This window comes from Setaria italica, chromosome III (assembly GCF_000263155.2).
Source record: "Setaria italica strain Yugu1 chromosome III, Setaria_italica_v2.0, whole genome shotgun sequence".
NCBI lineage: Eukaryota > Viridiplantae > Streptophyta > Magnoliopsida > Poales > Poaceae > Setaria > Setaria italica.
Window position 1 is genome coordinate 2289216 of NC_028452.1, and position 12978 is coordinate 2302193.

General features: G+C 40.6%; 2 protein-coding genes across 3 annotated transcripts; both read right to left on the bottom strand.

The window, feature by feature from the left end:
- Positions 1-994: 994 nt before the first annotated feature.
- Positions 995-8312, bottom strand: LOC101779294 (anaphase-promoting complex subunit 7). 2 transcript variants are annotated; one of them, XM_004960217.4, is made up of 18 exons: positions 8122-8312; positions 7786-7854; positions 7512-7562; positions 7271-7408; positions 7110-7172; positions 6877-6992; positions 6630-6714; positions 6011-6070; positions 5012-5057; positions 4549-4622; positions 4288-4338; positions 3986-4186; positions 3877-3921; positions 3538-3631; positions 3317-3462; positions 2414-2643; positions 1628-1688; positions 995-1484 (listed from the first exon to the last, which is right to left on the bottom strand). In XM_004960217.4, exons 1-18 carry the CDS (start codon positions 8188-8190, stop codon positions 1398-1400), a joined length of 1686 nt encoding a protein of 561 aa, XP_004960274.1. In that variant the 5' UTR covers positions 8191-8312; the 3' UTR covers positions 995-1397. The 2 variants fall into 2 exon arrangements, with proteins under 2 accessions (XP_004960274.1, XP_004960275.1); XM_004960218.4 differs by lacking the exon at positions 3877-3921.
- Positions 8313-8763: 451 nt separating this feature from the next.
- On the bottom strand, positions 8764-12698 carry LOC101762149 (probable serine/threonine-protein phosphatase 2A regulatory subunit B'' subunit TON2; the record flags this gene model as incomplete). The annotated part of the gene is given in 11 exon segments (XM_012845018.2): positions 8764-9327; positions 10103-10295; positions 10430-10531; positions 10676-10751; positions 10902-10966; positions 11065-11197; positions 11318-11389; positions 11677-11835; positions 11998-12096; positions 12219-12281; positions 12607-12698. Coding segments are annotated over 11 exon segments (1295 nt in total), but the record flags the coding sequence as incomplete, so codon positions are not given.
- Between the last annotated feature and the right edge of the window lie 280 nt (positions 12699-12978).

Consider the following 12978-nt stretch of genomic DNA (forward strand, 5'->3'; position numbering starts at 1 on the left):
TGAGTCCTCATAAGGTTGTGTATGTGGAAAATATAGCTGGTGAGAAGTTGCCATTATTTTACACTGATTTGAACAGAGGAAGAGTGTTTAGGGGCACTCAAATTCAGCCGACAACGCGACAAAATTAGTTGAAAATGTGAAAAAATTTAGAGAAATACAAACCTTGCGAGCAGGGCACTTGTAGAATATGCGGCCCTGATTCCCATTCTCATCGGTCTTCACCTCTAGCTCCAACACTGTGTGGCGGCCGCATTCATTGCAGGTGATGAGGGGCAGATGTGGCCTCTTGCGTTGTTTTTTACTGCGGAGGAGCTTGAAGACGCGCCATGGAATGATGGGGAAATCCGGCTGTTGCGGCGGCGAATCGGGAGATCGGCGATGGGGAATCAGGAGCTGCGGCTGCGACGAAAGGCGAATTTTGCGGCGCTAGGGATTTAGTCAACGCCTTAGCTGTTTTGTGGATCTCGGGGCCACATAGATAGCCACGTCATACGTCTCATGGGTCCAGACCCGTTATTGGACGTTAATAAGACCCGAACAATGTTTAGGGGCCTGATTGGCCGTTTTGCAAGTTTGGGGACCGGCTTGACACAGCGCAACAAGTTTAGGGACTGCTAGCGCACTTTACTCAGGAGAAAATGAGGAACCGAGGAAAGAGGGGAAAGGCCAAGGTGACTGGAAAAGCACGTCAAAATGCTGTCGATGTCAAAATTCTTGGCGCATGCGTCTTGTACTTCCTTGTGATTTAAAATTACGTGGTCTGACAATGAAATGCTACTGTTTGTCAGCAGGAATTGGCTTGCTGCCACCTTTTGTTCGAATGTCTCTTAAATGATCATGTCTAAACAAGTATAGTATGTTCATCGACAGAAGAACTTGTTTAGCTGATTTCAGCAAGTACCTACAAGGAACAATGATCCTGCAGCAACTCTTCTTGGGTGAAATCCATGAGACATTGAGAATGCACAACAGGCTAGAGGGGCAACAATATGTATGGAGAGAGAATTCAGCCCGGATTCTATTTTCAAAATTTTGATGTGTACAGCCTGGACCCGCGTTAGATTTCCAACATTCTCACGTCAGATGCTCCTGCAATGAACTGTTCGAACTCAGATCTTAGGCGTTCAAAGACAATCCAGGTTCTGATCGTACTGTACTTTCATGGCCCTACCCTACTAGCTTACAGCCTTCATCGTGCCATACCCGTTCATTTTGACCGCGAAAATTGGCTATAAACAAACGGCACAGCAAAGACGGCTCTGGAGCACCTGCACCTCATATTCTAAGTTACATAATCATGGGTCCAGTTGCCGTGCCTGTTGACTGATGAGGCTATTGTGCAACCAGACGTTGCTCTTTGGAGGCAAGAGTTGCCATGATGAGTTCAGAGTGTTTCTCTATAGCAGCTCAGCTTCATCTTGGTCGGCGTCGATATCATCAGCCTCGTTGTCTTCGTCCTCTTCAGGTGCATCTGGGTCTACTCCCTGCACATGAGAATTCAACACGGGCGTGTTTATTATCTTGCTCCAGTGGGATATTCAGAAACGGAGTAAACGAGGCAAAAACGAAACAACTAAGCATTGGGGTAGCTAGTCAGCGTGATATATATGGTTCTGAAACTGCAGACCTTCATCTGTTTTTCCAAGCGCTCCAATCCTTTCTTTGCAGCTTCATTTTGTGGGTTTATCCTGAAATGTCAAGTGGTTTCCCTTTCTTCAGCTAGAGCATTAATACCAAATGAGAGAAACAGCACAGTAGGCACATGGCAGAGTATTAAGCACGGGTTAGAAACCTAAATCAACTAGTTCCCACCAGTCAGTAACTGCAGCTGGAGCTCCCTTACAGCTACCAGTAGTGACAACACCAAACCAGTCAATTTTGTATCCGATAACTGGATTAAGTACACTGGAACTGAGCCTATTGGAACACATATACATAAAGTACAAATATCAAATGTTCCTTAGGTACTTTTCATATGCAGGCGTGCAGTTTTGCCATTGCAGGGAAATGCTGGAAGGTAATTGCTTCAGTTGTCTGCAAACTAGGTGAAACTTGAAAAATACAAATCAGTCAATTTGCCCAATCCCACCCTGGCTAGGCTACTGAGCTTTTAGCTAAACCATGGTACTAACATTAAGAGTCGAGTTTCAATTGAAAAATGAAGGCAAAGCACGATTTAGCACAAAGCTTTTCCACCATGTATTTATATTTCGTGGGTGATATACAAACCCAACTCTAGGAACTATCACTGAAACTGTACCTCTAGATTCATATTCACTCATACATATTCACAAACAAAATCTTGACTATTCATGTGGCCAGGTCTTCAGGATTTAAATCAACAGCGAAGATAGGGTTAATAGACGAGTGTTATGGCAGAAATGTTATTTCAAATCCCCAAGAAAACACACACCTTAATGCGGATTGATAATGGGAAAGTGCATCAGAAAGCATATTTGTTGCTGCAAATACTTGAGCCAGCTTGATGTGTAGAGAATCATCTGCCCATTGTCGTAGATATTTTTCAAGTAGCATAACAGCCTCCCTATTACGTCCTTCCGCAACATGCAGATCAGCCAGGGCCAATGCAGCTCCGAGAAATCCAGGTTCAAGACGAATGGCAGATTCATAGAACTTTCTTGCCTGCAGGTGATGCAATGGAGTGTTTATATTTATATCAGTACTACTTGCCCTGTCATTGAGGGATAGTATAGCATACAAAGTTAAATCATAAGGCCATCTGAAGAAAGCTAAACATCCATTTCAATAAAGTCACAGTAACTTAGTTGATAAAGGAAAGCACAAGCAGATTAGTTCCTTGACTACAGTAAACATGTATATGTATTGACTGGCAGTTTAACAATTAACAGCAATCCTCCAAGGTAGAATATGAAAAATGATGGCCAAGTCAGAAGATACCTAAGTAATATGAACTACTGGTAAACATTCTCATAGTTTAACATAGAAGAATTGCTATAGCTATGAACGCGTTTATTGGTACTACCATGGAATTACATGGTAAAATATTAAAAACATGGGGCAACATCTGATAGCAGTCCTTCTTGGGTAACACTTGACCAACATCTAAAGATGCATTTGACAAAAGATCTAATGTCACATGTTGTCTAATTGCCTAATCGGTGGAGTGGCCATAAGTAACAAAATGTAGATTCTTTCCTAAAGCAATAAAGGTGCCTCATATAGGTGGTATCATTGTTCGCCCAGTTAAACACAGCAACCTATCCGGCGCTGTTTGCTTCCAGAAGCCCAGAATATAGAGTTTGTGAATCAATGACCCATCGCAAAATAAGATTACCTTCTCTCTCCCACTGGAACTGATTGCATGAACGTCACCAACTAGCTTCAGAGCTTTCGCAGACTGATGCATAACCTTCATTGCCTCACGCGCAGTGAATAATGCATCTTTGCATTTAGCAAGTGCTAGATAAGCACGCACTAGACCTGGGAGAATATCTAATATTTAGACTCAATAGGAAAAAAATTATTTTGAACATCAGAGGTACCAAACCTACCAACCTTGATAAGAACGAAGATCAGCCCTCAATTCTTGAGCTCCTCTGAAGTCTGTCACTGCCAAATCTGGTCGGTTCAATGAAAGATGCAGATTGCCCTTCAAAGAACAGTAAGGAAACATGGCAAACCAATGAGGGAAATAATGATGTGCATAAAAAAAGGGAAGATGGTGATCCTGAAATGAACCTATACATGAACTTCCCAGACCAAATGAACCAGCAATCACACAGAGGTGTTTTGCAATTCCACCCAACCATGGTTATGCTTTCCAAATTGCAACGCAAGAGGAATTACCATAACAATATAATTCCATTTGCATCGAGCAAGGTTTTGCAGTATTACCTTCATAATATAACCAGTTATATGCCTATCATCAACTCGAAGGCTCTGATGAAAACAAAAACGTTGTAAGAAAATTAGATGAAAGAACACATAGCTACAAGGTACGTACCTTTTCTGCATATGTCAAAGCTTTTCTTTCATCTTTTCTTTCCCACATTGCTGCAAGAGCAACACATGTTTCTGGTCTTGCAGGGTCAATATGCAGCATATCATGTACCAGCTTGTTCAGTTTGATGTAGTCGGATTTTGTTTTTAAAAGAATTGCATACTCATCCATATATGTCATAATGTTCGGGTCAATCAACCGAGCCTAAAAAAACCAGCAAATACAAGAAATGGTCTGAGAAACCGTTACTTGTCCACATGATTTCCAAAAGCAGGTTCCTGTAAGTCTGTACTTATTCAATTTACCTTCTCAAAGTTCATTATTGCTTGATCATTCCTGCCTATAATCGCTTCAACCTTCAGATAAGAAGCTCAAAAATCTAAGAGCAAACTAACGAGCACAACAGCATCATACTTGAAGGGATATATGTAAGAGCAAACTTGAAGGAATATATGAACGAATATAAATCTAAGAGAACTTGATGGTTGATACCCATTTGTTTGTACATTAACGAGTCTACAACATAAGGAGGAGGACAAAAATATAAAAGTGGAAGAAAGACAAACCTTTGCAATTTCCAGCAGGATATGCACATTATTGGGGAATCGTTGCATTAGTTCTAGATATATGTCAAGGCCACCTATAAAAGCAAAGTGGTCACTATAAATGAATACATATCACTGAACCATGTTAAAATCTGCAACTATATGTTCAATGTATACAGGTAAAAAATGTAATATTTATTATCGATCGCTCAAAAAATGACAACTTAGCAACACAACGTTTAAAGCTATAACTTTATGCTCAGTAGATACAAGTAAACTAAGAGTTCAGGAAAGGTTGACTAAAAAGTTACACTCAGTGGCACAAGAGTCCACACTACAGGTTCCTGCATCATTTTACATCTAACCAACTATGGAAATCCTTAGGAATGATGTGAAGTATTTCTTGACCAGAACCACAAATTCAACTATGCACTTATATGTTGAAATCCTCAGACAAAATGTTGCACAAGAACAATAATATTACCTTTATAATCATGTGAAGCAATGCAACACTGCGCCTCAACATACCGCTGTTATGAGAATAATGGTTTAAGCAAATTATCATCTGAACCAATACATAGAAAGAATAAAGAGGTACAACAAAATGTTTGAATGAGTTGACAGTTTATGGAAAACCATAATTAGTCAAAACTGCAATAACAAGTACTATTCTGAAAGAAATATAATTTGTTGATTAATAAATTCTCGATACAGATAGAATTGCTAGGTATAACTATAAGACTGGTATATTCTTATTGTTATGTGATCACACTTGATCAATGGTGGTGTGACAAAACAGATATACACAATTGGTAGCAAATTCTGCAATCAGCATCTTCAGAAAAGGGCTGGAAGTACAGCCACCCATGAAGCTAAAAGGACAAGGAATTCATCCGCTCACTGTTTCAATTTAGCAGAGTCCGGCATTTATATGTGCAAAGTGCTGTTTTTAGCCCAATAGTTAATGTGATAACTGAAAATCAAATCAAACACAGTAGGGCGATCGCCAGTTTAGTTACTTGATAGAAAAAAAAACTCGGCCCTAGGGGAACCTCCCCCCAAGGTATTAGCAGTAGAAGAATTTTCTCGCTGTAGGCTGCTACTAAGACACTAGGGGTCGAACTGAAAATCCACTCCCACGAGGAGTCGAACTCAGGCCACTAGGGTGCTACTAAGACACGTCAACCACTAGGCTGCAGGCCCATTCACAGTCTAGTTACTTGATAAAGTAGCATGTAAAAGATTAAACACTGAGTGATATGAATACTCATGCCCTGATGCTTTAAACTGTGAACTATGTCTTTTTGCAATGTGGTCAAGACTCTGGAGAAATCCATAAAACTCCGAAAAAGTGAAAGCTTATGCCTCAAGGTACTGTTTCAAAATGCTATAATATCCTAGATCCTAGAAACACTAGCAGCCAACTGAATGTAAACTTGGTGCATGCCATATCTACAATAGGGATGCAGCAGTGTTCACTTACATTCCACCATCGTTGTGCATCTACAGAGTCACTTGGAAGCTTGCCTCCTCTATTTGGTGCCTACAAGGACAATAACAGTCAATTCAAGCTTTCAGTTAAAAACAGAGGTTTGAACGACTAAAGACTGAAATTTATTAAGCACAAGTTGTTTAATAGTTTATGGAGGTTTATTATTTCGATAAAGCTTGCATATTTGGTGGTCAAACAAAAATGAAACCCATCAGGCCATATCAATTATACGTACATAACAAATGTAAAAAAAAAAAGGTTTGGTGGATGGTGGTTTTGTGATGTATGTGGAATTTTGTGAAGGTAAATCTTGTGTGCAAAACGAGAAGAAAACTTCAGCATTCAGCAACTGTAGTAACAGGAAGTTGCTCATAAAATCGATAGGTCAACATCTTTTGATGCAAAATGCAAAGGGGTAGGTTCTTTTGGTATAATCACGTTATCAGCTTTTGTTGTAAATCTGGCCAAGCATGAATAGACTCTGACAGCCCATTCAAACTGTACACACAATTGGCAACCAGGAAATCTGACAACAAAGTACGCAAAAGGTATGAACTATAACATGCAAAATTTAAACTAATATGCCATCAACAAAGAAATGTACACTTACTTGTGAAAATAATAAAGAAAACTCCTTTGCAGAAAGCCCCATTTCCGCCAAAGCTGTAATAGCTTCAAAAATATAAGGACATTGCCTGACAGAGAAGTATGAAGATGTAGACAGAACCTTGTGAGCACAGAAAAGTTGAGTGGTTTCTGTAACCAAATTTAGAAAGAACTTTCTCTACAAGAACAAAATGGCAATTTATGTTGATGAACTCAGTCTCCTAGAAGGTAAATTATTTGATATGTTATACCTCAAGCACTCTTTATAACACACAACAGCTGAACGGCTATTTCTTGATATTCGATAAAGCTTCCCTAACATCAGATTCATTTTCAGCGTTCTCACTTTAGAAGGAATACCTTCCATCTGTAGAGAGCATACAATGTTAACATGCCATAGTCGCATTATCTGTACTCGTAAAACAGGATTTGAGGTTGAAAAAAAAAAAGAATATCAAACAGAAGTAAATGAAAAACAAGGAACCTCTTGCAGTGCTTCACGGTGCTCACATAGAGCAGAATGGCAAAGGGCAATCTTGAACTTCACCTGCAACAGCACAGCAAAACTGAATGAGATGCTTGCTACACATGACAAAAAAAATATCGATGTGAAAATGATGAAATGTCATGTTCAGTAATTCACACCTCGTTTTCGTTGAATGACAAGAGATTCGAAGAATTTGGAGAAGGTGACCGGCCTGTGGCGGACACTGAGCTTCTGATGCTACTTGTTGCTTGCCTAGGGATACTTCTACTATATTGCATAGCTTGCTTGTACGCATTCTACCATGGAGGAAAGGGAAATTAGAAACTAAGATTTCAGCAACTCATATGTTTAATGCAGCAACGAGTTGTAAGTTAATCGGAAGCTTTTTGGAAATATTACCAGTGCCCTGCGGAACTCTTTCTCTCCATACAAAGCATCACCATGGAGCACCTGTGATACACCAACAGGCACATCAGCCTTAAAAGAACAACTTGGGCCATGTAGGCAACAGAATTAGCATAGCAAAATGCCACATATGTAGGACAATCCATGCGTTTGCTTGCACTTGCACATAAACAGTACAGAAACAAATTGATGCATTTTGTTCCCACAATGTGACAGCAGCATGCACGGTATAGCAGCACTTGATGAGCTGCCGCTCAACGAAGCTTACCAGGCTTTCCACCTTCATGGACATGCCAGCATCGTTGCTTAGGCCTGCAGACGACACAAGGAAACAACCCTGCAAGCGAAGGAAACGAGTAATCAGTTACAGCTGCAAAACCTCGCTCCATTACCCGACGCAGCGACCCAGCCTTGCTCATAGCGCACAGGCAACGCGGTCCCGCGCGGCGCGAACACAAGGTGGGGTGAACATTTTGGCCCCGAACCCCGTGCGCGCGCCGCTCGTGCGAGTCACGACTGATTCGGGGTAAAACCCTAGAGATTCGAGAGCGGGGTGGACGGAAGGGGCGGGGGGAGGGGGGGAGGCAGGGATCGCGGCGCGGACCAGAGTTTGGGCGGAGGCGAAGAGGCCAGCATCGAGGAGCACTGCCATGGACTCCCGCGCCGCCTCCATCTCCGGCGGCGAGCTGTGCCGGGGAAATTTGAAATCGGAGCTCTTGCGGGGATTTTTTTTGTGTTTGGTGGTTGCCTGGTTGGTTTGATTTGCTGATCCGGTACTGGTGAGAGCCGTCGCTGTCTGTGTCGTCTTGCTCGCACTGTACTGGAATGGGGGAGAGAGAGAGAGAGAGAGAAAGGGATTTGAAATCGCGCTATTGGAGCTATGGCCTACTATGGATTAGTTAAAAAAAATCGAGCTATGGAACACCATCTGGGCTGTGTGCTATTTCTGGCCCATTTAGGCCCAACAGATTTCTTTTTCCTCTCTTGCTCAAAAGAAAAAGGGGAAAGAAAGAAAAAAAATGCAATCCTCTAAAAAAAAGAAAATGTAGTAATTATTTACAAAAATACTAGCGATGCATGTTGCATTCTGTGAAAAGCGTAAGGAAACAGGACACTGGGATAAAGGTTGAGCTTTCTCTTTCTTGATCACACGGGGTAAACAGGGTAGGGGTTTCACTTTACCATTCATCAACCCGAGCTTCTGCGAGGCACAGGTGCTAAAAATGGCATCAACTAGGCAATCAGGTAACAACCAAAAGTTGCACGAACATAATACAGCGTATTACTTATATAGTTATATAGGCTTACATGCGCAACGCGAAATAAAAATTGTCCGCTTGGATGTACATACAATCAGGCCCTCCAGGTACATGTCCATACGGCCAAACAGACTAGCCTCAACACGTTCCAAAAACCACTACAGAACACTTACAAGTTACGGGGAACTGGTAGCATATTGATCCAGTACACTATCAAGGTTACAGACTTACAGTAACTGATACAGCGCAGTTGTGAGAACTTCGGGACTGCGAGGCAGCAGATAGGATTACTTGGCATCTGGTGAGAAACTCATGCCTCTTCCACTTGCTCTTCCTCTTCCTGGAGAAGATTCTCCCTGTTGTCATGGGCCCAGAAGCCGCGCACATCTATAAGCATGCTGGCGATAGTACCACCTTGTTTGCAAGAAAGCAGATCTGATAGCGAGATCCTGAGAGGATCTGCCGGCTTCACCATGTCCCAGATTTCATCCCTCACGTCCTCAATGCAAAGTTCATAGTTCCCGCCCTCGATCCATTTCTGGTGTACATCTCTGGGAACATGAACAAGGTTGCATGAGAAAGTTGAATGATAAAAGTAAGATAAATGCAGCATACTGATCTCATGGGGCAATACCGCAATAGGATCATAGAACAAGTTCAATACAAAGGACTCAACTAGCATTGTGTTGTATTAGAATTTAGAGCGCTGCATGCAAGCCTAACAAGTAACACCAGTATAATCAGTGAATACAACAAACTAGAGAATGCCTTGTGGGTGCAGAAGGGCATAACAGCATCTGGTGGTTAAGAAATGAACTATTGAAGTAACTCATGTCCTGCCTGTTAAGGCTAGCAGAACAATCTAAACGTTCAGCGAGCACAAAAATGACAGATTCAATCTAGGAAGATGGCATCAGGCAGGAATGTTAACTTTAACATCCTCTTTTCTTTTCTTCCAGAGTACAGGTGCTTCTCAAATAAGATTTAAATAGAGCTCAATCTTTTAACTTCACAGTGCCCTTGAACACAAAATTCTTTTTTTTTAATTAACACGGAATCAACCCAAACAAGTTTCAAGCCAACTTTGTGTAGTTTATAAGAGTCTATTCTTTTCACCTAATTGAGGTTCCCCTGTTACTTGTAGGCAGGGTAGTTTCTCACAAAAAATACATCAAATAGAAGCAAGTTTTGCATTGCTTTCAAGACAAACAAATTGGTCAGAATGGCAGCCACAAGGGTTCAAACTGAACAAGTATGTCTATAATCAGAGCACAGCTGTCATAAGAATGAAACAACACTACACAGTGTAAAGTAGTCCATACATACCTAAACAGAGTGTGGATATCTGCAGTTGTAAGGAACCCCCTTCCATTAAGATCAAGGCATCTAAATAAATATGTCAAGCCTTCAGCAGTATCTTTGTTTTCTAGAGCCAAAACAAAATCAAGAAAGCTTTCGAAGTCCATCTCCCGACTGTTTCCACCTCCAACTTTGCTCCGGCGGACATGCTCATCAAAAACTGAAAAGCACAACCACATCATTGTTATGTATTCACGAATAAATTTTTAAAAGCAGTTCATGATCAATGCCTAAATGTATACGAGCTTTTAGGCAACAATAACAAGATTCATAAGAACAGTGGCAGATTTTAACCTCTTTCAATGAAAATCTCAGTCAATGTGCCATCTGCATATTCCTTGAGCTCTTGTTTGCTCAGTGTACCATTTTGATCCTTATCCAGAGCAAGAAACATATCTGAACAAACATAAAGTAAAAATCAAACACAGGCATCCATTGTATCTAGGTAAAAATATTCTTCCATTGCAATTCTCTCCGTGTGCGTTTGGTGGGTGGGTGGAAGGTGGGGATAAGTATTTATGAGAAATCCAGTTGGCATACCACATATGCGCTGGGCTGAAGTTAAGGAAAACCAATTTTCTGCCTGTTCAGTGTCAGTTACCTCTTCCTCGCTCTCCTGGAAATATCAGTGATGAGAATCAGCCATCAGAGCACGCAAATCACAAAAATAATGTGAATTATGCAGCAAAATTACACTGTGAAAATACAAGATGCTCAAGTCAAGTTCACCACATTGAACAGTGCAATAATACATTAAAAATTTTACCTGATGTAGTTCCATTAGCTCCTGCAGACAATTACTCAGCAATACTTTCTTTATACATGCTTTCCCTGCAAGAATAAACAATATATTATGACATAGGAAATCAAACTTGTAATGCTGCTTTGGATAGAAATCAACTGTATAAATCTAGTTCTTTTATTCATACCTCGTCTGTGTGGATCACAGAAGAAAAAGAACTTGCGTGCAGCTATGCGGCAGTACATTTGAACAAATTGGGTGGGCATGTCACGCAATTGTGCCAAATTGGGGATGAGTCCTCTTATATATGCTTCCATTTCCTATGAAAATAACTAAGTGAGCCCTCTTATACATGCTTATGTTTCCTATGAAAATAATTTAGACGTGAAAAACACTTCTAAGGTGTAAAGTCTCATCAACATGTGCTGGAGTGTCCGTACATGAGGCTGAAGGAAACCATCAGAATCTTCATCCAGTTCACTCATATCAATTCTTGCTTGAGTAAGAGAAACCTGCAGAAGCACCAGTAAGGAAATGAAAAATTGGTAGGAGATACCATAATAATTTGCACAATAAGATTCTAAGGTGCCAGACAATTTATTTAAACAAGATGTTATAAATAATGAAGCGGAATAACTGATTGGCCAAAAAACTTCAGATCAGAATATAGAACAGAAATGCTAACAATGTGAGTTCCAACCAACCCACAATCTATTAGAGGTTTAGAGAATAAAATGAAGCACATGGGACAAAACTAGCTGAAAATTTTAACTGTTTTTTTCTTGTGGAAATAACTTACCGTCCGCATAACATAAAGATAAAACGGTAGGATGGCAATCCTCCCAGAATCATCCTTCTCAAACTTCATGAAGTTTGAAGGGCTGAAGAAACGTTTGCATTTCTGACCAATCTGCTCCGTGCAGACTGTGGCAATATGGCAGAAATCTTCGTAATTCATCTGCAGTATTCCAGAAAAAATAATCAAGATAATAACAAAAGCAGTGCCACATAAACAGCTAAAGAAACATAAATGGATATCACACATGTAACAATGCAACAAGAACTGACACTTTCCAAGTGAATGTGGTGTGCAAATACGTGCATCGGAAAATAATATTACCTTTTCAGCACCAGTGGCATCATCAATAACACAATTTTCTCTTAGACAAACCCACATTGCATCAAGATCATCAGCATTCAACAGAAGTTCTGATTGTTTCTGTAATTGGTTTTGAATGGCTCCCATAAGGTATAAGTCGTGAGAAGGAAAATGCCAACGAAATAAAGCTTCCAAACAAACACATGACATGTCTCCAAATCAAAAGAATGGTCGAATGTCACCTTTAGAAACCTGTACTTGGCCAACCTCTGAACTCTAGAGCTAATGGATCCTTCTTCAGGTTTCTGGATAAAAATAGAAAAATAGTTCAGTATCCATAGGCCTGGATTACAGAATCAAGACTGAGGGAATTGCTCAGACAATCCAAAAAATACTACCATCCTCCATGCATGCAGCTAGAGCTGTTAATGCCGTACTTTAAGTTACACCACAATTTTATCTTGAAGAGTACAACAAGGGGGGGAGGGGGTTTTATAACGATCTCTGTCAATTGACAAGCAGCTAGAGCTGCTAATGCCATATTCTAAGTTACACTGCAAATTTGATCTTATGAGTATAAAAAGAAAAAACTAGAATGATCTTTGTCCATTGACGAAACTGAATTGTCACCTTCTTGTAAAAACTTGGGATGGAACCAGCTTCAGCACTCTTTCGCTGCCGCTCCTTGAAGATCTCCAGCAATATCCTTTTTGTTTCCAGTTCTGTATACGTTGAAAAGGAATCATGAGCATAGTGTCGCTGCAATGAGAAATGCATATGTTGATTAACAAAGCAACCGCTGTAGTCTAGCATTTTATTTCGAGCTTGTTCCCAAAGAGAGCTAGCTAGCTTTCGGTTTTCCCATGCCCACGAGTAAGGAACTACCAAACTACTGCAACTAATGTATTATATTATTACACAGAGATCCGTATCCAGTCTGACAGAGAGCTACTGGCACAAACTGGCCACTATCTGAGGATAGTAATCGGTCCAATTATCAAT

Coding starts and splice junctions, on each gene's coding strand:
- LOC101779294 (XM_004960217.4), bottom strand. CDS start 8,190: ATGGAGGCGGCGCGGGAGTCCATGGCAGTGCTCCTCGATGCTGGCCTC. Junction 6,993..7,109: donor ACCGTGAAGCACTGCAAGAG/GTTCCTTGTTTT, acceptor TGCTCTCTACAG/ATGGAAGGTATTCCTTCTAA. Junction 5,058..6,010: donor ATGCACAACGATGGTGGAAT/GTAAGTGAACAC, acceptor TTCTCATAACAG/CGGTATGTTGAGGCGCAGTG.